Source organism: Cupressus sempervirens, chromosome 5, assembly GCF_028749045.1.
Source record: "Cupressus sempervirens isolate cs-2001-9-10 chromosome 5, ASM2874904v1, whole genome shotgun sequence".
NCBI lineage: Eukaryota > Viridiplantae > Streptophyta > Pinopsida > Cupressales > Cupressaceae > Cupressus > Cupressus sempervirens.
Window position 1 is genome coordinate 1,049,244,494 of NC_143122.1, and position 27,567 is coordinate 1,049,272,060.

General features: G+C 31.8%; 2 protein-coding genes across 2 annotated transcripts; one reads left to right on the top strand and one right to left on the bottom strand.

Moving 5' to 3' along the window:
• Positions 1-12,993: 12,993 nt before the first annotated feature.
• Positions 12,994-18,729, bottom strand: LOC149559542 (uncharacterized). The gene is made up of 2 exons (XM_089833432.1): positions 18,276-18,729; positions 12,994-14,742 (listed from the first exon to the last, which is right to left on the bottom strand). The coding sequence occupies exons 1-2, from the start codon at positions 18,439-18,441 to the stop codon at positions 13,199-13,201; spliced, it is 1,710 nt and encodes a 569-aa protein (XP_089689558.1). The 5' UTR covers positions 18,442-18,729; the 3' UTR covers positions 12,994-13,198.
• Positions 18,730-23,534: 4,805 nt separating this feature from the next.
• LOC149559543 (uncharacterized) lies at positions 23,535-26,815 on the top strand. The gene is made up of 2 exons (XM_089833433.1): positions 23,535-23,790; positions 24,788-26,815. Exons 1-2 carry the CDS (start codon positions 23,625-23,627, stop codon positions 26,680-26,682), a joined length of 2,061 nt encoding a protein of 686 aa, XP_089689559.1. The 5' UTR covers positions 23,535-23,624; the 3' UTR covers positions 26,683-26,815.
• Positions 26,816-27,567: the final 752 nt, after the last annotated feature.

Genomic DNA, 27,567 nt, shown 5'->3' on the forward strand with positions numbered 1-27,567 from the left:
CAAGCATTTGTGCATTATATTTGGCATGTGCTTGAATAACTACAATATCAAATAGGTTGGTAAATTCTGCATCAAAATATTTCACTACAACTTTCTCTATGTCCTGAGGATTTGAATAAGTCATCTTTATAGTAAAAGGTTTCTACAATTTCTCTATTACCTCTTGTTAGTTCAGGATTTTTTAGAGTCACCATTTTTGTTTTTCTGGTTCACTCATATTTTCAATTGTTTATTTTGAGCCATTGCTTCTACCTATTGTTAGTCACAATTTAAGGTGCAATAAACCCTTTCATTAATTCATCCACTAACCTTGTCCTACCATCATTTCTTCCTTTATGCTTATTGTTGACCAAGTCTAATCCTTGAATTTCCTTGGTAAATGTATTGATTGAAGTCGCGGCCAAAGATTCAAAATTTATTTATGTAACTCATGAAACCTTTGTACAACTTGTAAATGGAACAAAGTAACCTTGAACCTCTTGTACTATTTGTACCATTTGAGCTCAGTTCATCACTTCAACTAACTTTTGATTCTCATGTAATATCATTGGTGAGTCCTAGCTCAATCATCACAAAATCCAAAAAAGGTAATGTACTACAGTTAGATGCCTCATCGGTCTAACACACTCATGTATGACTTCATCATTTGTAGAAAGATAGTAAAATAATTAATGTTTGAAGTAAAGAAATCTTTAATAATCACGCCAAGATTTATATTTGAAGGACAAAAGTGAAGATCTAGCACATGCAAAGGGAAAAAAATCATTTAAGTATCTTGCTTTATATTTATCAATAGATGCCATTTTGTACCATCACCTTTTTTTCATGGTATGCGTAATTCATTGTGTCCTTCTCATAATTAACAGCCTACCTCTATTGTTAAGTGTATATGATGAAAATATTTTCTTTTCAAAAGGCTAGAATTTCTTTAGTTGGTTTAAGTGTTAGCAGGAAAAGTTTGAGGAAGGAGAATCAAATTTTGTAGTTGTCATAGTCAGTTCTCTTTAGGTAACTCTTGTGTTCCCTAACTCTTTTTATTTCACCTGTTAGCAGAAAGATTATGACTACTTCTTTGATATTCAAGCAAGGAGGGGAGTTCTAAATCATGAGGTCCACATTGCATATATTTGGGAATACCTGCAGCCTACATAGTAAGTCACCCATTGTGATAGATACATACCTTTTAGGAGTTGACCTGGGGGAAGTAATAGAAAGGTTATGTGAGAAGCTTTCAAAACCCTTTTCTACTAAAGTCCTAGGTACCAATTTCCTTATGGCCTCCACCTTCCCATGAGCATATCCAAATGTATGATATGCCTAGGGGAAATATTTTGAAAAGGGATAGAAGTGTATTAATGAGCATCACTAGAGAAACCATGTCCAAGTTGTTTCACCCTGAAGAACAAGAGTTCACTGATTTAACTCTTACATTATCATTGTCCATATTTTTAGAATAATCTAAAATCTATAGAAATTTCATTGTAAAGAGTTGGACTGAGGCTTCTTACATGGGTGGCTCTAAGTTACCCAAAACCCTCAAGAAAGGCCAAATGACCTCACAAGTTCATGATGTAATGGTCTTGTCAAATCAAATTTGCGGCTCTCTACATGTGTTCTCTTTTGAAGAATGGATGTACTTTTACATTCAGATTATGTTGAAATGGTCTCAATTCTTAGACTGGGCCAAGTTGATTGCTAGTTCTCTAAAAAATCAACTTAGGGGAGCTTGAAACATGAAGAAAGACTTCTATATGCCTTCATATATAAAGTATATGCTGGCGAGTACTCAGGACTTGCAGTATCTGCCCCATGAACCCTAGATAGAAAATATTACTATATATAATTATTGTCATGTGTTACATAAAGACAAAGCCATGGGAAACTTCAGGAAAGTCCATGATATTTTCTCAGGGAAATTGTGTTTTGAAATTAAGGGTCCTCCCCATTGTAGACTCTCTCATGAATCTTGAAAGTTTGTTCAATCCTTTTGTGAGGATAGCTAGTTTTGATGAAGAACCCTTATGACTCCCCAAATTTTCCCTAGATTATTTTATCTTGGCAGAGGTATGGAAGATGCTACATGTATGAGTTCAGACTTAATCAATCTTCATCTTGGTTCTTATCATGCTAGAAAAAAGTTTTAAAGAAAGGGGATAGTTCATAGCTTGTTTGAATCCTATGTGAAGGTTTTACATGTCCCTAATATTGAAGACTTTTGGGAAGGTTGTGCAGATGAACTGGAAGTTTGGAGAAGGGAATCTACTAGGCTCACTATTTCCCAAATTAAGCTTTTTCAATTGAATTTGAATATTGATGTTGTGGATATTGAAGAAGATAAAGTGGATTTACTAGACATCCAATTAATTGAGTCTTTGTTTTCTAACAAGGCCATTATAAATTGGGATTCTAAAGAAGAAGATAATATCCTTGAAAGAACAAAGGATGTGCTTGAAAGAACAAATTCTTGAATAAAAATTAAAAATATCAAACATGCTAAAAAACCAATTGATTCTGGTTCTAATGCTAATCTCAGATCTATAGGTAGTAGGAGATCCTCAAAGATTAATAGGGCACAAAGCAATAATCACCCCTAGTACAAAAGGCTCATTCTAAGAACACAACCAAGATGTTGACACCTATTGGACCTAATGAAGATATCCAGGTTGATCTAACACAAATATGGGTGGTGTGCTCATTAGCAATCTTCAACAAGTTCAAATGAGAGTGGGAACCTGTCCTTAGAGGATAGAGAATGTGAATAGTCCAATCAAAGGAATTGAACCTCAAAAAATTCCTAATTCCACACCAAACTGGCTATTTTCCTCGGTTAACAAAAAGAGAACCCTAGTTCCTGTTTATTTGCCTATTGATGATATTATAAGTATACAACCAGAGCCTCACAATCTAAAAGAGCTAAAAGCTTGGCTAGAATAGTGTTCAACTAGGAAACATGCAACAAAATTGCTAAAGTGGCCACTTACAATCACAAAGAAGACATAGGTACATTGGATTTGAGTAATTTTGAGATTACTCACACAAATTTAGGGGTGATCAACTGGGAGACAAAAGAACACTGGGCGGAATCATCCACTAAACATATTATTTTGTAATCGCAAAAATATGGTGTTGAAAAGAAGAAATTGAAGGTGGAAATATATGCAATGGCAGAATACATAAGAGCATTAAAAGGGAAAAGTTCAATGACTGATGGTTTGTCTCATCTCGTGTTTGATCACAGTGCACCTTAGAATCAATAGGTGATGAATGATCTAAAGAAGGGAAAGGCCATTATTTCTATTACCTGTAATTGGATAGATCAAGTAATAAATTTTCTCACTAAATTTATACAAGATTTGTATAAGATATTTACTTTTACTGAAGTGGTGATATGTGAAGCTGATATACAAATGATAGTGTGGAAAGAAGAATATGATAGGCTATCAGCCATGGTTACTCAATTAGTAGATGTGGAAGAATATGGTCTAGACAAATTATTGGAGGAGAATCCTTTATAACTAGTTAACACAGGGCTTATTTAGGTACTATGAAAGAACATAGTTTGATGGTTCTCTCACTATGGTTCAGACATTTCTTGCATACAATCTTTTGAAAAGGAGTTCAAAATAGTTCAGGATGGTGTGAACAAAGATTTGAAAATCATCAATTCAAATCCTTTTGGACCTTTCAGAGAAGGGGGTTCCGATGTAGAACCATTGGTTAAACATTATGAAGAAACCCTAAACACAATCAAAGATGGATCTTAACTAACTACGATGGACCTTACCAAAATCACCAAGGTAGAGATATGATCAACATCTGCAACCAATAGCTCTTGGAGCACCTAGATAGCATCACTAAGATGAAACATGACAAGAAGACGTGGAAAATTTGTCTACAGAGCATAAAGAGCCCGGACAAAAATGTCATGTCCAAATTCATAGGCACATATAGAGTCTGGAAGCTTGCACAAGGACCTTCTAACCCAAACAAGGATGAAGAAGAAGAAGAGCCACTGAAGAAGCAAGACAATGTCTCTCTTTGAAAAGACTTTTATTTTTGTTTGTTTTTCAAGTTTTAACTATTAATTGATTGTTTCCTGGGTCTACATAGCTGTTAAACTTGGTTATTTTAACTTCTTTAAAACTATCTGAGAATTGGGTTTTGATGGAGAATCTCAAACATTATGCCATTTAAGCTAGGAACTTAGTAGTGTAGAGGGTTGGTAGTTTTGATGGAGATCATATTATGAACTTTAATCTAGTTTTTAGTTGTTATGCAAATATTTTGGATTCCTAGCATTAAATAGGAACAAGATTGTTTTTGGATAACAAAAAATTCTATAAATATATTTGAAGATTGTATGCTTTGAATTGTTCTCTATTGATTTAGGATTGAATTAACATTGAACTGAGGGATCTCTTTATGATGTTAGGTGCTTATATTGTACATGCCTTAGATAATCTATCTATGTCATATTTCTTTTGAATAGTGATTGATGGGGAAAATATGAGTTTTCTTTGTTTTACGCAATATTTGATTTATTTAGTTGTTGTTTATTTGATTATCCCCCTATCCAAGAATAGATGAAATGCCTTATTATTTTTTGGTTAAAAGTAATTCTTCTTTGAGAGAGTGCTTTCATTGAATATCTGATAAGGGAGCTAAACCTTATTAAAATTCAAAGAGGAATCAAAGAAATAAAAATTCCTCAACTATTGGAAAATTTTGTTTTTCTTATGAGTTTGAGCATAAAGGGTTTTAATTGTTTGTTTTATTTAAAGACAATTTTTTTTACCAATATCTCCATTAGATAAATTTGTAGACTCTTTACCTTTATGTTCTAAAAAATCTTATCGAGTGATGAGATCAATTCAGTTTGATCATCATCATCTGATCCTATTAAAGTTGCTAAGGTAAGGAGTGTCCCAGATGAATGGGATACACTGGCCTTTTTCTCATCTTCCTGTCTTTTATTCTTCTCCTCTTCTTCTTTTCTCCTCGTTTCTTCTTCCTCCTTTCTTTTCTTCTCTTCTTCTTCCTTTCTTTTCTTCTCTTCTTCTTCCTTCTTTTTCTTCTCTTCTTCCAATTTATTTCTTTCCTCCTCCATCTTATTTCTATCTTGCTCTTCTTTCTCAAGTTTCCTTTTCTTCTCTTCTTCTTATTTACTTCCTCTTCCTTTCTCTTCTTTTCTTCCTCTTCTATTTGCTTTCTTTCTTTCTATCTATCTTCTTCTTTCTTTAATATTTTCTTTTCTTCCTCCTCTTTTCTCTTGTATTCTTCTTCTAGATTCTTATTTTCATCATCATCTTCTTCTGAGTTGGTGTAGATGGTCAAATTGCCAACTTTAGTGCCATAATCCTTAAATGAATCTTCTATTGTGTCAACTATGAAATCTGAGGCGCTATTGTTGTTGCCTTATTTAGCTTTACCATTATCTATATTATGGCTTTCTTTCTTTCTTCATTGACTTCTCAATAGTTTCCTCCCATAATTAGTACACTTCTATTCTTTTTCCTAAACTCCTATTCACTACCTCTAATTTTTCATTAGTCTTTGGATGATGTTATGCACTGAGCTTCAAATTTGTCTTCAACTTCTTCCACAATGTATGCCAAAAATACCCCACAAACTTGGTATCCCAATATGAAAATATGCTCTTTGGAAAACCATGTAGTCTAACCACTTCATTAAAAAATAACTCTGCAATATGAAAAACATCACTAGTCTTCTTGCAAGGAATGAAATGTGTCATTTTTGAAAATCTATCAACCACCAAAAATATGGAATCACATCCTTGTTGTGTCCTTGGTAAATCTAGAACAAAATCCATGGTGACATCCTTGTATGGCTTCTCTAGTACATGAAATGGTTGATACAATCTAGTATTATGCCTTACTTCTTTTTTCATTTGATATACACTACAACTCTGTACAAAATTCTTCACATCTTGCTACAAGTCTAGCCAATAATAATTCTTAGAAACCAAAGAAATGATTTTATCTCTACCAAAGTGTTCAACTAATCCTTCACTATGCTTCTCCTTGATGAGATTCTCCCTCATACATCTTCTTGAAATACACAATTGCTTCCTTTGAATAGCATAAAATCTTAGATTATGAAATCCAACTAGTTCATTATGTCAAGTGTAATAGGTTCTATGCAAGCTTTCCAAGCTTCATCAAAATTAGGATCATCTAGATAAAAATTCTTGATTGCTTTGAACCCAACCACATCAATCTGCATCTCTATTAGCAAATGTCTTCTTCTACTAAGAGCATCTGCAACTCTATTAGACTTCCCAATCCTTTGTTTCAAAAAAAATGTATAACTTTACAAAAACTCAACCCATTTCAAATGCCTTTGGTTTAATTATCCTTGACTAATCAAATATGGAAAATCTTGATGATTAGTATACAAAAAAAACTCCTTAAGAATAAGACAGTATCTTCGATGCCTAAAATATAGCCTAAAATTCCTAATCATAAACATAATATTTTCTTTTGGTGGCATTCAATTTCTCACTGAAATAAGAAATAGGTCTACCTTCTTGGCCCAAAAAAGATCTTGTTGCAATACCACTAGCATAACAATTTATTTGAAACACATTATTAAAATAAGGAAGTGCTAAAAAGGTTTCTTTGTAACTTTTTGTTTCAATAGATTAAAACTCTTATCTTCTCCAACTATCCACTTGAATTCTTCCACATCCCCTCTGATTATTTCAGTCAAGGGTCCACAGATACTAATAAAACCTTTGATAAACTTTCTATAAAAACTAGCCAATCCATGGAAATATCTTACCTTAGTTGCACTTCTTGAAGTTAGTCATTCAATTATAGCCTGCACTTTATTAGGGTCTATTTTTAGACCTTCTACTGAAACTAAAAATCCAAGGTACACCAACTCCTTTACAAAACTAGACTACATCAAATTTATCAACAACTTGTACTCCCTCAAATTATCAAATACGATATGAATGTACATCAAATTCTCCCCCAATGTCTTTAAGAAGATCAAAATAGCATCTAGGTAAATAATGACAAACTTACCTAGAAAATCCTTTAGTACATCATTAATGAGCCTCATCAAAGTTCCCAGTGCATTGGTTAGACCAAAAGGCATGACTAACCACTCGCACAACCCTTCCCTTGTCTTGAAGGAAATCTTCCATTCATCTCCTTCATTGATGTGAATTTGATGGTACCCACTTTTCAGATCTATCATTTTGAAACACACAGATCCACTCAAACAATCCATAATATCATCCATCAATGATAATGGACATCTATAATTGTGATCTTGTTGATATCTTGAGAATCTATACACATCCTATATTATTAATTATTTTTTGTGTCAATACTACTGGTACAAAACATGGACTCAAACTCTCTCAAATCAACCCCTTCTACAATAACTCATGCACTTATCTATTCAACTCTTCACTTTTTGATGGTGTCATTCTATGTACTGTCTTGTTTGACAAACTGGCTCCTGGAATCAAGTCCACTTTGTGATTGATCTTTTGCACTAGTGGTAATCCATTAGGGATATTATCTAAGACAATATTTGGAAACCCTTCCAACAAATCGTTAACTTTTGCAAGTACCTCTTCTACTTCTTCTTTACCATCTTTTGGAATTATAGAAAACCACATATGCTTACACCTCATACCCTCTAGGAACTTTTTCTATTCACAAAACATACTCTCGAAATACTACATACCTTTTCATATGCATGCTTCAATGGATTTGGCTTATGTTTCACTCCATCCTTTATCAAAGTGTAGTTATTTACACACCCATCATGTGCAACATACGTATCAAACTACCAAGGTCTTTTTCCATCAACAAAACATACTCTAGAAATACTACTTACCTTTTCATCTATATCCTTCGATGGCTTCGGCTTATGTTTCACGACTTCCTTTATTAGAGTGTAGGTATTTACACACCCATCATGTACATCATACATGTCAAATTGCCAGGGTCTACCCAGAATCATATGGCATATGTCCAGAGGTATGATATTATAAAACACCTCATCCTAGTAGCTTCCAATCTTGAACTTCACTAGGCACTTCACATTAACCATGACCTTGTGGTCATCTTGCACCTAGGAAGTATGATATGAATGTAGGTGTTTCTACCTCTTGAGATTTAACTTTATGACCATCTTTTCTGACACTAGACTTTCAGTACTTCCACCATCAATGGTCGCATCACACACTTATATTCACATTTGTACCTTGTGCAAAACAAAATCCTCCTTTGATCAAGTTCATTCTCACCACTCAACAAGACTCTCTTGTTAACTAAGAATTATCCTCTTTCAACATCTCTATAATGTTTGGCATCTTCATCAATATGCACAACTTTCACTTGGCCTTTAGTTCTTCTATCAGTCATTCCTTGGTGCTAGGAACACTGAAATCCTCTATGCCCTTCTTCTTCACAATGAAAACATTTTCCATGAAAATCTCCTCTTCCAGATCCTTTCCCTCTTCCTCTTCCTCTCTAATCTGTATTATTCTAATTATAGAAATAAATGGAATTGTTTACCCTATAGTTCTGACTACTACTACTAGCCTTATCCTTGTTCTTATGATCATCATTTTTACCTCCATAAGACCATGTGCTAGATCTTCCACCGTGACCTCTTCTATTATTCTTGTTATCAAATATATGTTTATCTTTCCCTCAACTCTTAGGTAAAATAGTATGTCTCTTCAATATTGTTCATTCAGACTAGACTCAATTCCTCTTGAATTCTTGGCCTCAACCCACTAAGATAACAGGTGACTTTATCTTTATCATCTTTTGCGTGGTCAGTTCTAATGAGAACTCAGGAGAAATCCTAAGTATACTCTTGAATAGATCTTTTTTCTTGCTTCAACCCTTGCATTTTTTTAGCAAATCAAGCTCATAATCCATGCAAATGAATTGTCTCTTTAATTTAATTATCATCTAATCTCATCGAGTGATTTTATCTTTTCCTCTTCTATTCCACTCTAAATTAATCCCCTTCAACCATATATTCGTGTAACTCTTCAGTTTGAACTTTGCAAATTTTACCCTATCAAGATCCTTAATATCTTCATACTCAAAAGTATTCCTCCAATTCTTTAATCTAATTGATCAACTCCTTTGGGTTAGGATTTATTAAAAATGTAGGAACCTCAAACTTAGGTCTTTTTCCAATATTGGAGATGGCCCTAAAAAGCCTTTCTTCTTCAAGGTTCATAACTGCCTCTTCTTCAACATTTTCTTCTTCTTCGCCTTCATCCTCGCTTTCATCTCTTACGAAAAGATTTATCCCTCTATGCTTTGTTCTTCCAATGCTTAGATTTTCCTCTAGAGGGCTCTAAAACCTTTAGGTGTAACATCTATGACTCTTCCACCATGCTCTCTTCATGGAGACACTTTTGCACTTTCATAGAATCCCTAGTGCAAACTACCTCACAATCAATGATCTATCTACTTGCTCATCCCAAACCACAATCTAGGTGCAATTACCTCATAGTCGGTGATCTATTTATACACTCGTGAAAACCTAGCTCTGATATTGCTTGATGAAGGGCATTCCCCTTAATACCACAGTGCACAATAGAAACAAAGAAATAAATTTTTTTTTTTGGTGAGAACAAACCATGGGCTTCTTATTATCACCACAAATGTAAAATTGTAGAATTTTGAAATACATTATGAAAATCCACATGGGCACCTTCCTTACAATAATTTACAACACAGAACTATGAACTATCACCCAAATTTATCCGAGACAACATATGAGCATTCCTTATATAATCACTTTTACATTGCCTAGAAAGTTTCTAGACATCAAACCCTAATCCTTGAGATTGACTAACCCTAAAGTAACATATAGAGTCGACCTGTTACAACTTTGACATCTATTTTAGAATTTTTAGTCATCCCAATATAAATTTTAGAAAAAAGTCCCAAGTCACGCACGCTCCAGTCGACCCCATTTCGAAGCCCATCCAGGGCCTCTAAGGCCTTCAACACTGAGCCTAAATTTTTATCCAAAATTGCACACCAAAAATCTACAATAACTTCACAAATAATCATGATATGGAATTGAGCCTCAACTAGAAGGTTGATATATCCAAGACGAACATCCACCTCTAAAATAAGGACATTCTAAGCTCATATGACTGACTTACTAAGTAGAAAGCCTCCAAAAACAACAACTCTACACTAAGACAACCCTTATTCAAGAATCAAAAATAATATTTTTGGGGGATGCAAGATTTCTCTTATAATCAAGATGCTCCTAAATCATGACCACACCAAAAAAATATTCCTCAGTAACTCTAGTAATCTTCATAGAATTATCCATATGTTGACATCAATGGCAAACATTGTCATGAAATGCAATACATAACCACTGATTATTGTCTTCAACAATGTTAACATACTCGCCCATAGGAATACCATCATCATTAATGCTAAAAAGATATATTTTAATTTAACAATTCAAATTGAAGTAATTGAAAGCATCTCATGGCTCTCTACTAGAAGGACTAAAAGCATTCCCTCAACTGAAAATCAATCCTTAAGTGACAACCTCTAGAATGAGGAGAAAAATATGATGAATGAATTGATCTAAGATGTAACTTATGCTAAATTGAATACAAATTATGTTATTCTACATGATCATATCAATTAAAATCTAAGATTGTATTTCCCATTATGATGTTATAATGAAAATTATGAACTAAAATGTTCTCAAATGCTTTTATCAATGTTATTTTCCTATAATGATGATGCAATAAAAATATTGGATGATTTACTCTAAGTTTGCATTGATTTCCCAAGGGTAGGGTGAGTATGATTTGAGTTAATTTAACCATGGGGTTGAGTTGTGTTTGTTTTGATGTGTCCAAATGAAGGGACGTGATTGATTCTCCAAAATAATAGATCAAGCTAGAAAGCCTTGAGTGATCAGTGTGCACGTAATACTCTTCTCTCATTGGTTGATTATTTTTGTCTTGTAATGGTAGGTGATAAATTTATAGAGTAATTAATTCAAAGAATTAGTTAAATTAGTCATGTATATGCAAATTGAATGAGTTGGATTTAATTATTTAAATGAACTATATAATCAAATGATTAATTCAATTACATTGTTATTTGATTTTTGAATTGAATTAATCCAAATAGCTTGAATTTAATTAATTGATGACTTTGACTTGGTTTGACCTTTTTTAAGTGTATACAACATCATCAACAACAAATGTGATAACTAGGCAAGAGCCTACAACACAATGGTAAATTGTGAGCCTCTTATGTGGGAGGTCTTGGGTTCAAATCTACTCAAGATTAATACATAATAATAATAATTAATCACAACACATAATAATAATAATGAATCTTGGCTTTGGCCTCTTACTGATCAATAAAAACAAATGTGATAACAATACATTTAATTTCATTCTCCTCTTTTCCTTTGACATAGCAACAATCATATGCCCATTAACAATCCTTACACCTCCCACTTATCCTTATTTCTACAAATTATCTCTACATCCAACTATTACTCATTTTATGCATCTACATCCAAAGAGTTAAATTTATAGGATGGAAAGAGCTCTAAAACTACCAATAAAGGTGTGCAAATAAGACTCTTCATTCCCAATGACTAGAACCCTTGGATTATCTCCATGAAAGATGAAAGGGACATTGGTTTTAGCTCTAATATGTTCACTTCAAATTGGGCTTCCAATCTTACAAGACAAATGTCATAAATATATTATTAACTAAATACCAAGAAACACAACTTGCCTCTTCTAATCCCCCACTAAAAGAAGCCTAAATTCCAGTTATGTGTTCATTACTAAGTCATTAGGCATCATATGTTAGATAGCCACATGTGAAGAAAATAATATTTAATAATTGTAAACTCACAACCTATAATTTTATGAAAACTATTTATTATATCATTTAAATAATAATAGACAAGACTTCTATAAATCATAAGATGGTATGAACATCTGAATTATATTAAGTATGAATGAACTTGAAATTGGCAAAAATAAAACAAGTATGATCTTTCCTTCACCTATATATGTGTAATTGACTTAGATTTAGATGTCCAAAGAATAACATATTGTCACAAAATTTTGTTATTAAAAGTATATGATTTAAGTAATAAATAATACTTACATATAAATCATTAAATATGTGGTACATATCTTTATAACACTTCACATGAATAAACACAAATTAAGAAAAAATAAATATACTTCAAAAAAATTCCACTTAAATGTATGTAAATATTTAATTGTGCTAAATTTAGGTGTACAAGGAGAAAACAAAAAATGTATTTTATATTAGAATAATTTTATTTGCTCAATATATACAAGGATACATTAAGTTTATTCTATTTATATCAAGTTTAAAATCTTATTTGTGTTGATTTCTATTTTTTTTGTTTGGTTAACCATTTGAACTTTATATCTCCATTCATTTTTTTGTTTTTAGTTATCATTAACAAATTAACAAATTAGAAGATATCTCAAATAAACAAATTAAATCATTTTCTTCTTACTCATAAACTTCTAATAAAATTGATAACTTTTAAATTTAAACTAAATAAAATTATTTTTCATTTAATGCATATCTCTTTTTTGCATGCTACTTAATGTGGAAATATTACGTTTATCATTAAATGAACCTAAATTATTTTAGTCTAAAAAATGAAATTAATATTTTGACATTTAATAAACCATCAAATTTAAGATGAAAGATACGAGTTGACACTTCACCCCTTATCATCATTGTATAATATCTTTTAAAATAATAAAAATATGTCATTCATTTAATAGAAATATTTTTATATAAATCATGGGATATCTAGTATATAACTTTATCATATCAGGCATGATAAACATGAATCAAGCAAAACACTATATATTTATTTCAATTAAGTGTACAATGTTCCAAAAAATACCATAGCATTGTTAAATAAAGTATATAATGAACAATAAAATATTTCTATTAAAATATATATCATTTCAATAATAAATAGACTTACATATAAACCATGGGATATGTGGTACCCATCTTTATTACATTGAACATGAGTATACTTGATTTGAGAAATTCACACTTCCTATAAAACTAAGTGCTAAATAGGGATGAAGGACACAACTTAAAGGCTTTTATAGTTTCTATACAATCTAATCTTTTGAATATGCTACTTTATAGGTGATATACAAACCAAGAGAGAAAGCAACAACACTAGCTGCAATCATTGACTCACGTCTAGGTGAAATGAATTGAGAAGCATATGTGCAAGCTTTCAAAATATATTGTTTCTCTTTCTCCCATGCATCCTCTTTCATTTTTGAGAAAATAGAAATATAACCTTCCATCTTGGCCTTTAGAATTGATGTTTTTTCTTCTTGAATTGTATTTCCATGAAAGGTACTCTCAACTATTGGATTTTTATCCAAAGCATTTTCATATTGATCACCAACCTTCATGTCAACTTCTTGGTTTGAATTTGATAATTTAGATTGATTTGGGAGGGTATCATAATGAGTTGGCTTCTCTAGATTCTCTAAGGATGGATGTTTGCCTAACTCTTCTGGTTCATTGGAAGATTTTAGTTGTCCCTCTGCTTGTATTTCTTCTTGATTTTTGCTAGAACTTATAACTTTTGAAGCTGCAACCTTTTCATCATCTAGTTGAGTTGAAATCAACTTTGTAGCTTCTGGCACTAGAACCTTCTCATCTATTGGACTTTGATTTGCATTATTATTTGACACATTTTCATCTTGAGCTACAGTAGACCTTATAGTGTCTATAGTCTCAACCATCTCACCTCTTGGACTTTGATCTATTTTATTTCTTGATGATTGCTCATCCTGAGTTGTGGTAGACTTTACATCTCCAGAAGTTTCAACCTTCTCATCTCTTATACTTTGATCTTGTTTATTGCTTATTACTTTTTCAGCTTGGGCTATAGCAGACTTTACATCTCTTGGACTTTGATCTATTTTATTACTTGATGATTGTTCAGCTTGAGTTGTGGTAGACTCTACACCTCCTGGAGTTTCAACCTTCTCATCTCTTATACTTTGATCTTGTTTATTATCTGATGCTTTGTCATCTTGAGTTGTGGTTGACTTTTCCCCTGCTGGAGTTTCAACCTTTTCATTGCTTGGACTTTGATCTAGTTTATTACTTGATGCTTTTTCATCTTCAAATGCACTAGACTTTACAACTTCTGTAGTTTCCACCTTCTCATCTTTTGGAGCTTGATCTATTTTATTACTTAATTCTTTTTCATCCTTATTTTCAGTAGACTTTGGGACATTTGGAATTCCAACATTCCCATCTTTAACACTTTGGTCTAGTTTATTATCTGATGTCTTGTCATCCTTTATCTCACTTGACTCTTCTATCAATTTTGCACTACTTTCAGTATCTTGTGGGATACTATTTCTCTCTTGGTCTATGGCGTTAGTAGGTTTGACTTTTGGGGGTGCTTTCAATTTGTTGAATGTAATGTACATTGTCTCATGTTCAAATCTAGTAGCAATGCCTGTAATTTCAACATCTGTAGGAATGGGAAAAATCTTTTTAAACCTAGAACTGATCTTTTGTCTAGGTTGTGATATCCCTCCTACATACCCTTGATCTTCAATAAATCTTTCTCCACTAATTGTGATATTTTCCCCACCATCAAATTCTACTTTTACATCTTCCTTTTTAAAACCTGCACACAAACAAATAATTTTAATTAATTTTTTTTTTAATGAATTAGCTATGTATTTAGTATTGAATCAATCTATATGAATAAAATTTAAGGTTGAACTTAAAAAGATATATAATTATAGGACATGATGCATCTAATGATGGTAGCATAAATGGAATGGACGGATAAAATTAATTAGATTTATATTGTGATATGAAATGCCATTTGTTTGGAACAAGCTTGTATATTTTTTTGAAAATTCTATAATGACATTAATAACAATAGATCTACAAGATACATAAATACTACTAAGAAATACAATTTAAAGAAAAATGTCAACATGTCATCAATGAACTTGTACTGTGTGTGTGTGTTTGTGTGTGTGTGTGGAACAAGCATTTATAATACTTGTAAATTTTTTGATGCCATTAATAAAAGAGATCTACAAGACACATAAACACCACTAAGATATATATAATTTAGAGAACTTGATGTGAATAAATAACTCAATCAACTTGCAATGTAAATCAATGCATCCAAACTATCTGAAAATGATATAAATAAAATAGTTACTTTGTGTGGAACAAGCTTATACATTTAAAAAAATCTATAATGATATTAATAACAATAGGTCTACAAAGCACATAAATACAACATTATATAACAATAGGTCTACAAAGCACATCAATACAACTTAGAAATATGATCTAGAGGAAGATGTTAATGCACCAGTCAATAAATGTGTGCTCTATATAAACTATCTAATAATGATATAAATGAGCTTTTTATTTTGTTTGGAACAAGCTTATATAATTTTTTAAAATTCTATAATGATGTTAAAAACAAAAGATCTACAAAAAAAAACCACCACAAATAAATATAATTTTAGAGAAAGATGTGAGTACATCAATCAATGAACTTGAACAATAAACCAATGCATATAAACTATCTCCACATGATAGAAATAAAATGGTTAATTTGAAACTTACCAAATGAAATATAATAAACTTGCACAACAAAAGTTCAATAAAGACACCTATTACTACCCATCACTTATTTTTTGCAAATTTCTCGCAATTAAACTCATTTACCATACCACTCTATTGTGAAGCTCACACAATAAACTCTCAAAACAAGGTGCATAAGGCTGCATATTATTACTTGTCACTTAATTGCTACGAATTTCTTGCAATTTAATTCATTTATCCCACCATCTCATTGTGAAGCTCACATGATAAACTCCCAAGTCAAGAATGTCTATAAGACCACCTATTTTACTCATTATTCAATTGCAAAAAAAATCTCACAATTAAAATCACTTAACTTGCAACCTCATTTTGAAGCTAACACGATAAACTAGCACTCTAAGAAGTTCAATAAAATTATTATCCATCGTAAATATTTTTGCAAATTTATCAAAAAATTTACCATATTACTCCATTATGAAGCTTGAACATTATAAACTCACATACCAAGAAGTTTAATAAGACCACCTATTACTTTTTTTTATGGGTAATAAGACCACCTATTATTACCCACCACTTAATTGCTATACATCTCTTGCAAATAAATCAATTTACATTGCCTCCCAATTGTAAATCTCACATGATCACTAGATATTTGATCTTTTAACCAATATCCTCATATCTTTCTCTTTTTAAACACCTTTAGCCCATTCAAATTTTAGGTTACCCAAACATCGAAAACTACACATGGCCACCTATTATTTCTCATCACTTAATTTTTGTAAATTTCTCAAAATTAAAATCACTTATTGTACCACCACAATGTGAACCTCACATGATAGACTCAGACAACAAGAAGTTTAATAAGACTACCTAATCACTTACTCAATTCCTACAAATCTTTCACAATTACACTCATCTTCATTAGCAACCAGTTATAAAGCTCATATGACTACTAGAAATTTGGTTTTCAACCAATGATCTCATATATTAGCTCAAATTAAACATCATTAACTCATAATGTTGTGGTTTCTGAATTTGATTATGTAATAAATTTTTGAACATCGATTTTAGATTGACCCACCACTGAAAAATACAAAAGCCCGCCTATAATTTATCATCACTTAGTTGTTAAAAATTTCTCACAATTAAAACTCACTTACCATACCACTCTATTGTGAAGTTCACATGAAAAGGAGTTCAATAAGAGTAGCTATTGTTACCCCTAACTTAATTGCTACGTGTCTCTTGCAATTAGCACATTTACAATACCAACCAATTGTAAAGTTCACATCACCACTAAACATTGAATTTTTAAACCAATATCTCATCTAATTAATCTTATCAGATTTTCACAATCCACTTGAAATATAATATTTTTGCTTCTAGATTTGATTGTGTATTTTTTTACCATCAACATTTCAGATCATGCTATGTGATCCATCATCAGGATGAGAGAATGCAAGAATGAAATAGTGATCACACTCTGTGATCCATCTTCAGGATGAGAGAATGCAAGAATGTATTTCTATCTCATTCTTGCATTCTCTCGTCCCAAGGATGGATCACAAAATGTGATCTGAAACATTAATGCTCAAAAAATACACAATCAAATTCAAAAGCAAAAAATTTAAATATCTCATCTATTAACTCATTTAAAACACCACCCCAACATTGAAAACTACAAAAGCCCACCTACTATTTATCACCAATTAATTGTTGCAAATTTCTCACAATTAAACTCACTTCTTATACCACCCCAATATGAAGCTCACATTTTAAATTCATAGGAAAAGAAGTTCAATAAAACTACCTATTACTACCCATCACTTAATTGCTACAAAACTTTCACAATTTCGCCTGCTTACTTCACCACTTGATTGTAAAGCTGATATGACCACTAGAAATTCGATTTTTCAACCAATATTCTCATATTAAACACCATTAACCCATAATGTTGTAATATTTGAATTATGAATGTGTAAGAAATTTTTGAACATCAATTTGAGATTAACCCACCACTAGAAACTAGAAAAGCTCACCTAATCTTAGTCATCACTTAATTTTTACAAATTTCTCACAATTGAACTCACAATTATTTATTTGCTACAAATTTCTCACAATTTTTACCTATTAGTATCAATTACTTGTTTGCTACAAATCTCTCACAGTTAAACACACTTACACTACCACTCCATTGTGAATCTCACATGATAAATCACATAATAAGTTCCATAAGACTACCTATTAGTACCCATTGCTTATTTGCTACAAACATCTCACAATTAAACGCACTTACATTACCACCCCCATCATAAATTTCATATCACCACTAGACATTAACCAATATTCTCACATATTAACTCATAATAAACACCTTTAACCCATTTAACTTTAGGTTATCTCAACATCAAAAACTATAAAGCCAACCTATATTGACCAATGTTCTCCTATATTAACATATCAAACACCATTAACCCAAGCTCAATTGATTGTCAAGAAAACCTATGTATGTGACAATAGGATAAAATTTCCATGAATAAAACCAGAATTTATGATGAGAGTCTAAATAAATAAATAAAGACATACCTGGCACTTCTAGCACCAAGACATGGGCTTCAGTTGTGTCCACCCATTCAATTTTAGGATCAAATCTGATTTCCACCACACGCTGAGATGGTCTTCTTCTGATTGCACTTCCAGATCGATCAGGTCGTCTACCACTGCCTGAATTAGCTCCCAATATTCGATCCATTTCTAAATGCTCTGAATGCAAAAACAGAAAATTTCTGAACTGTGGGCAAATGGGTTGCAGAATGTAAAATGGCTTGTATGGTTGGCTTTGAATGAATGATAATCTCCGTCTGTATATATAGGAAAAGTGGGGATTGTGTTAGAGAATTCCTTTACTTGCAGACTAAGAGAATTTTGATACCTTGGGAAAGACTAAGAGGTGGTTCAAATGTGGAGATTTAAGATTGGAATAATGAAAAATGAATAGTCCGGCTTCAGATTCTGATAAGCTGTGATGAACAGGGAAAGGGAAATCTGGTCGGGAGGCAAGCGTGTATCTGTTTATGTTGAAGCAATGGAGATATGCCGACTTGATGGACTCAAAGAATCACAATAAAAGAATATTAAGTGGCTCCCTCAAGCATCTTTTTCGAAGTTTGCTTCAAAAGTGTTTTTATAAAGCATGCTATTTGAAAGCTCAGGTGACATGGTTGTTGCCGATTTTGATATTTGATAGTGTTTGTAAATGGCTTTGAAATTTTTATCTTAGTTTGCTATTTTGTTGGAAGGGGATCATTCATCTAGCAAACTGGTCACTATTTATTAGTCTATCAGTTATAGAGTGGTTTATCCACATTCTAAAATGAGACCTCAAAGATGAAGTGCCTCTTTTTTTAACTATATTTTTTATTAATCTATTAGTTACAGAGGAAGAGTGGTTTATCTACGCTTTGAAAACAAAGTGACCCTTTTTTGAATTATATGTTCTCCCTCTGCTCCTCCATAGTATTCATCCCACCCATGACCTTAGTTGAATCCCTCCCACTCAAACTTTATACCCCACAAGTATAATTCCCCTTTGATAACATGTTCAAAGAATAGAACATCAAGGTTTGAATCTATGGGATCCACCATGATAGAATTTAAAATCTCATCAACTAGTTTCTCATATATATATTTATGAAGCCTAGCTATGTAGAAGAGAGATCATCAAGTATGGTACTTGATATATTCATGACTATTTATTATTTTTTATTCTCTAGGCTTGTAACTTTATTGTCTTTGAAGATAAAGGCTAGTGGTCCTTGTCATGTTTGAGTTCTTTGGTCTTCCTTTATCTTGGTATCCTTTTCTAACTATGGCATGTCTATGCAATGTTAGGAGTGACAATATTTTCTTACTTTACCCATAAAATGCATGTATGTTGAGGTTGATCTTTATAAATAATTAGAGTTGATTAATATCCAAATCAACCAAAGAGTATAGGGTGATATACCTTATTTGTTTAACATTTATTACAAGTGAATTCTCTCAATATATGATCAAGGATTGCTCCTTTGTTATATTGAGATCAAACATGGACAAAATCCAATAGGCAATACTTACCCTTAAAAAGAGGAAGGCTGGCTAATAGTTCGGAGTTGCAAGGCTAACATGTGCAACGGAAAAGAACCCTAAACCTATCAATAATGGATGCTTCAAAATCTTAGGTTGCCAAAAACTCAAATCCCCTAAAAAAGGAAAAGTAAATTATGACTTTTTGTAATAAGAAAAAACTATCAAGATTAGGGAGAATTTTTTGAGGAGGTTAGTAAGGCTTGGTTCCTTTGTACTTTCTTCGAGCTAGTGTTATGTCCTCTCATACTAAGATGTATCCTCCTCCTCCTAATACTATGCTCAAGTGCTCTCCCAAATCTAGCTAGAAGTCTTGAGGATAAAGAATACTGCATAAGTGAAGAAATACCACACTAGTTATTCAATGAGAGAACTTATCCTTATTAAAGGAAGATTTTTCTAAAGAGGCTAGCAAGCCTAATTTTTTTTGCACTTCTCTATTAGCTAGTGTTATATCCTCTCGTGCTAATAACCCTCATTCTCCTCCTCTTATAAATATTGCCAAGCACTCTCACAATCTAACTTGAAGACTTGAGGATAAAGAAGGCTAGCTAAATGAAGAAATGTCACACTAGTTATTCATCTAGGAGATTTTGATCCATTCTCAAAGTGATATTCTTTGCAAATTAGCTATGAAGCTTTGAATGAACTTGATAATGATGATTTACACATGGAATAGAATTTCTCTCATCTAATGTTCAAGGTGAAACTCACCTCAAAATGGACTATAGAGTGATATTTTTGGCAAAAAATTGCAAACTTGTATGTTATTTACTATCAAGAACCAATACATCAAACTTTTTCATTTTTGTTGTTTGTCACATCAAATGGTCAACATGCACTTTTGTTTACCAACTACATATTATGTCGCAATAGAGTTCTCACCTTTTTTCTCCTATATGGTAGGCTATGTTACTCAATCAAGAATGTGATCTCAATGATAGAATATTATGGGTTCTCTTGAATGTCAATAATCATAATTTTGGGACAATTAATGTATATGCTTCTACTCGTATGTAATTTACCACATATTAGATTTAGGCACTCAAAGAAATATTAAAATTTCATATGTATTCATGCTTGTATGTTAAAAAAAATGTAGCACTATCCCATTATTTATATGTAAGTTAATTTATTACTTAACTAATATATTTTTAGTAACCATTTTTCAACAATATTGTTCTTTGTACAGCTCAATTTAGCTCAATTAAAGAATTACATATATTTTGAGTGAAATAAATACTATAGTATTTTTTTCTTATTTACTTCACGTTTATTATGTTTACAAGTATTCAGCATATCCAAGTCATTTCAGCAATTTCCTACATATCCATGAGATCCATGAAAAAGAAATCAATGTCATGGAAGTCATGACTATAGGGATATGAAAAACATTGTTGAACAAAATGCCCAAATGATTTGCAGTCTCATAGGCTGAATAGGTTGTTGTATATGCTCAAAATTGATTCAGTAAAGAATAATGAAACTTAATATTTCTAGAGTGATAGATAGTACATGATGAATCATCAAATTTGGATTCATATAAAGTCAAATTCCATTTAAAATTTTAAACCTTACTCTAATTCTAATTATGGGAACCAAATAGAGAAAATGTATCTTCTCACTCATGTCTTCTAAGTGAACCAAATGGTTTGAGCCATATTCCAAAAACTATTTTATGAATTTAAAGCTTCCTGAATCGGTCAATTCTAGTATTAAATATTTCCAACATCTATAATTCCAACAACCAAACAGGCCTTTACTCATTGGAATATCATTAACCTATCATAAACAATGATTAAAACTTTATGAGTCCAATTTCAAAGTGTGACTAAATTTGAGATCTACTTGAGGTATGAGTTACATAGTTAATTAAGACAAGCTTATTTATTTATTGTAATGCTCTATAAGATTATTGGACATTTAGATGTTGATTGTACATGTTATTCATTGAATAGTTTAAAGAGATTGTAACATTCTACTATTGTGCTTTGAATTTTATTTGTATGAAGAGTTTAGCATGCAAAATGATTTTCTAGGAAATAATAGGTTGGTTGTGATGGCAGTAGATTGTCACATACAAAAATTATTTCTCTACTATATGATTTCCCATTGAAAACAAATTTCATGGCGAAGAGTGACTAAGACTAACTCCTTAAGGAAACATGTTGTATCTTCTAATATTCAATTTTTGTCTTTTACGTTATCATTCGATCATATTTGTATTTGTGGGATTCTTTATTATTCTTATTTACTCTTAGAGGAGAGGACCCAACAATTGAACATGTTACAACAATTGCTATAACAGTTACTAATATAATGCAAATAATTTCAATAATTAGCCTAATCAACATTGTGATGTAATTAGGCTTGACTATGATTTCCCATTGAAATCAAATTAATTCCCAAAAGTGACCAAGACTAACCCCTTGAAGAACCATATTGTATGTCTTAACGTTCATACTTTGTCTTTTGTATTTTCATTCAATCATATTTGTAGTTGTGTGATACTTTTTTTTTTTAACATTTCAAGGAGAGGACCCAATAGTTGAGCATGTTACAGCAATTGCTATAGCATTTATTGATATAATGCCCAATAGTTTTATATATAGTGTAATTCACATTATTAAGTAATTAGACTGGACTATGATTTTCCATTGAAAACAAATGTCATGACCAAGAGTGATCCAAACCTTGTTGTTTCTTCTAGTATTCATAATTGTCTTTTAATGTTATCAATCATACTTGTAGTTGTGTGATTATTTATCTATTTTATTTATTCGTAGAGGAGATAACCCAATAGTTGAGCATGTTACAACAATTGTTATAGCATTTATTGATATAATGTCCAACACTTTCAATACAATAGCACTAGCCTTGTAATTGTGATGTTAAATTTATTAGTGTAATAATTGAATGAATTGCATTCCTTAGATTTAAAAGGCAACAAATCATGTAATGCTACATTAGTTGCACCAATAAAACATGATTTAGAGTGCAACTATGTGTCTAACTTTTTTATGCCAAGAGGGGTGGGGAAAATTATTAGACTCCTCAAAGAAAAAAACATGTTAATGAAGCCTCATAATTGATTTTGTGAATCTGAAACCTTAGTTATAAGCAAGACACTTCCCAAGAGAACTACTTAAAAATATTAAGAATATTTTGTAATTGTCACATTATTATTTTGAAAAACTAAAAATTTTATTGTTCAACTATTAGATCAAGTCTTTGATGAGTACAAGGCTCCCGACATCAAAAAGGGATGAGGCCAAGATCATAACGAGGCAAATTCAACAAGATGAACACCCTCAGTCCTTGATTCTTAACCAAAGAGACCAGCTATAAGACTGAACCTTCAACTTTAAAAAAGATTAATCTAAAACTAAAGGAGATGTCTTGACCAAATAAAAATGAGATTTTTTTTCCCAAAAAAATTCTGGACCTCAAGAATTTCCTTCTGCCAAGGTAGTGTTGCATGTGTGGAATCAGCATATCTACGTTGCCTTCTCACCTAAATTCCACGCCTTTTCCCTTTCCTTACTCACCAGAGGTTATCAACATCTGAAGCCAAACTATTCCTTTTGCAATATTCCAATCTTCTGCCCCACATTTCAACATCCTCCTCTTTCCGACCGTATCAAACTTCTCTTACTCTCCAAGTAAAGCAATTAATTCTCAACACAGTCTCATATTTCTATATGTACCGAGAGATCATACATTCAGAACCAATCATACAATCTCTTTACATTCCATAACCCAGTTGCCCAAAGTTCAAAATCACTGTTTTTTAATCCAGAGCATTTAGAAATGGATATCAATCGATCATTGGGTGTCAATTCAGGCAGTGGTAAGCGAACTGCTCGACCAGGAAGCTTAACCAGAAGACCAACTCAGCGTTTTGATCCTATTTTTCAGCCTAAGATTGAATGGATGGAAACACCTGATGCCCATGTTCTTGTGGCTGAACTCCCAGGTTCATTTCATGATCTCATTAATTTATTCAGCCTTTGTTCATGGTATTATTGTTATAGCATCATTGTCCAATGTAGGTTTTCTTGTCAATCGACTTGGCTTTTGTAGTTTCCCTTTGTGACAAAACTATGTCCCTCTTTGGTAAAATTCAGATATGTGATAAGATATATAAACGTCTCATTTCATCATTTCATGATGGTTAGTATGAATTAATAAGGAAAACATGGGTTTAAAAACTCAGTTTTTAGTGGTTTAGAGGCACACAATGGGGGGTAGTAATGAGGTTAATTGTGAGAAGTTCTAAGCAATTAAGTGAAGGGTAATAATGGATGACTTCTTTGATTTTTTTTTTAAATTATTATATTTCATTGGTAAGATTTAGGTTTGATGGCTAGATAAACATCTCATTAATGCAAATTAATAGATGCAAACATTGATTTAAAAACACATTTTTTAGTGGCTCTTTTAGGCACACAATGAGAGTTGTAGGTCAAATGAGATTAATTTTATGAAATTATAAGCAATTAAGTGATGTGTAATAATGGACAGCCTTTTTGAACTTCTTATCATGTGAGTTCATTATACTTCATTTTGTAAGCTTCCTTTCAACTATTTTGTTTGTCATTTCAAAATAGATTATTATATGGAAGTTTTTATTTTCTCATGTACTTGCACCCTTTCTTAGGTTGTATTTATTAGTGGTGTTAATTTGTTTTTTTAGATTCATTTTTATTTATGTAATTACAAAGTTATAGAAAATGAATTATAAGTTTGTTTTGAACAAAGTGACATTTATGTGGTACTATAGATTTAGTTAGGTTCAATTCCTTTGTTTCATTCACATGATCATCATTAGACATCAAATGTATTATAATGATTTGCCTTACTACTTTTAGTCCAATCTGAAATTCTGCTCACATAAATTGATTCAATACCATACATATAGTCCATTCCTAAAAAAATGATTTTTCTAACTATAATCATTTATTTGTGTGTAGATTTTAAAAAGGAAGAAGTAAGAGTGCAACTTGAAGGGGAAAATGTCACAATCAATGGGGGACGCATTATTCAAGATCAAGTGCTCAGAGAAGGAGCATGGCAGCCTAAGAGAAGGACAGTTTCAAGGTTTAGAAAGTATTTTACTATTCCTAAGAATGTTGATATTGAAGGCTATACTTCTAAATTTGAAAATGCAAAAATGTACGTAACATTTAATAAATTGAAAGCACCTCTTGAACTAAAATCTAGTGATATCTTAGACCAACCAAGCAAGAGTATCCCACAAGTTGGTGAAAGAAATACAAAATTTATAGAAGCACTAAGTAAAAAGACAAATGACAAGGAATCAAGAAATAAACTAGAGAAAAGTCTAACAGATGAAAATGTTGAAACTCCAAATGTGGTGAAGTCTAGTGTCACTCAAGGTGAAGAGGCATCAAATAATAAAATGTATCAAGGTACAAAGGATGAGAAGGTAGAAGCTCCAAAAGATTCAAATTCAAGTGCAACTCAAAATGTCAAAGCATCAAGGAATAAACAATTCCAAAGTCCAAGAGATGAGACTCCAATAGGTGCAAAGTCTACCACAAGTCAAGATAACAAAGCATTAGGCAATGATCTAGATCAAAGTCCAATAGATGAGAAGGTTAAAACTCCAAGAGATGCAAAGTCTTATATGTCTCAAGATGAAAAGGAACAAAGAAATAAACCACATCAAATTCCAAGAGATGAGAAAGTTGAAACCCCAAGGGGTGCAAATTCTACTATGACTCAAGAAGAAAAGGAATCAAACAATAAACTACATCAAGTTCGAAGAGAAGGGACGCTTGAAGCTCTACGAGGTGCAAAGTATACTACGGCTCAAGATCAAAAGGAGTTGTGCAATAAACCATGTCAAATTTCAGTAGATGAAATGGTTGAAGCTCCAGGAGGTGCAAAAACTATGGCTCAAGATGAAAATGAAATGACCAATAAACCACATCAAATTCCAAGAGAAGATATGGTTGAAGCTCCAAAAGTTGTAAATATTAGTGCAACTATGGATGACAAAGCATCAGGTAATAAACAAGAACAAAATCAAAAAAAGGAGAAGCTTGAAACTCTAGGAGTTGCACAGACTACCACAACTCAAATTGAGAAAGTGTCAAATAATAAACTAGATCAAATCCCAACAGATGAGAAAGTTGAAACTTCAGATGATCCAAAATTTGCAAAAGCTAAAGACAAAGAATTAAGTGGTAAACAACATCAAAGCCAGAGAGATGAGATGATTGAAAATAAAGATGTTGCAAAGTCTAGTGTAGCTCAAGATGACAAAGCATCAAATAATAAGTTAGGTCAAAGTGCAATAGACAAGAAGGTTCAAACTCTAGAAGCCGCAAATTTTGTTCCAGCTCAACCAGAAGATGTGAAGGTTGGAACTCCAAAAGTTGTAGGTCATAACACAACTCAAGAAACCATTCAAGAAAATGCACAATTAGAAGCTTCCAAAAACCTTGAAGAGTCAGCCAAACACCCATTGCCATTGAATGAAGAAATACTAGTTAATTCTAGTACCCTTCCAAATCAATCTAAATTACTAGACTCCAAGCAAGAAGCTCAGATGAAGGTCAGCAATCAACGTGAACCAATTTTGAAAGAAAATCAAAAGGTTGAGGGTGTCGCTCTTCATGGAGACCAAAAAGAAAAAGAAGAATCAAGTCCAAAGGCCAAGAAAGAAGCTAATGCTTTTGATTTGTCACAAACAAAAGAGGATAAATATGATAAAGGGAAGCATTCTATTTTCAAAGCTTTTACTAATGTTCCTCGGTTCATTTCATCAAGACGTGAACTAGTTGTAATAGGCATTGCTGTTTTTTGTCTTGGCTTGTTTATCTCCTCTAAACTAACATAATAAAAAATTGGGATTGTAAGATAAATTGTATTCTCATAGGAAGTATGAAGAGTTCTAAATTTGGGCTTATTCTAAGCCATGTGTAATAAAGATTTCTACTATATATCTTATGATACATATATAATTCTATGTATTACTCACATGATATTTTTGTAATAACTTATTTCGTACAATATTGTATTTTTTGATCTTCATGCACTTATGTTTAGCTCAATTATGTCATTATACATTTAAAGTGAAAATAAATAATTACAATGTCCTTTTTTCTCTACTTAATTCATGTGTATTTATTTCAAATGTAATAAAGATGTATACCATGTATCCAATGATTTATATGAAAGCATAATTATTACATGAATGGTACATTTTTATTAACTATTTTATATGGTATATGGATGTTGATCTTTATAAACCTAAATTAGTTGAATTAACTACATCTTAAGTGAGAAAAATCATTTACCTTAATTTTTCATTAATTAATGTTTACCAACATCTAATGCAATAAAGATGTCTACATATCCCATGAATTTTATGTAAGTCTATTTATTATTCAAATTGGATAATTTCAATAATCAATATTTTTAGCAATTATTTTGTTTTTCTTTGTATACCTTAACTTTGTTCAAATAATTTTACATTTAAGTGGAGAAAATAATAAAATATCTTTATTTTATAATTTTAATTTATTAATCTACATTTCATCTAAAAATAAATTAAAAATCATATTTTATTGATATTTTAAATTTTACTACATAATTTGGTCTACATAACGTGAGGACATGGATGTCTCATCTGTTAGATTGAATTTCAAATTTGAGAAAACCATGGATTTAAATCCTTACAAAAAATCATTTGGACACCATATGTTGACCATAGTGTTAGCAC

Excerpts from the sequence above, each read along its gene's own strand:
- LOC149559542 (XM_089833432.1), bottom strand. The coding sequence starts at position 18,441 with ATGGATCGAATATTGGGAGCTAATTCAGGCAGTGGTAGACGACCTGAT. Across the intron at positions 14,743-18,275 it reads CTTGGTGCTAGAAGTGCCAG|GTTTTAAAAAGGAAGATGTA; the intron begins GTATGTCTTTAT and ends GTTTGTGTGCAG.
- LOC149559543 (XM_089833433.1), top strand. The coding sequence starts at position 23,625 with ATGGATATCAATCGATCATTGGGTGTCAATTCAGGCAGTGGTAAGCGA. Across the intron at positions 23,791-24,787 it reads TCTTGTGGCTGAACTCCCAG|ATTTTAAAAAGGAAGAAGTA; the intron begins GTTCATTTCATG and ends ATTTGTGTGTAG.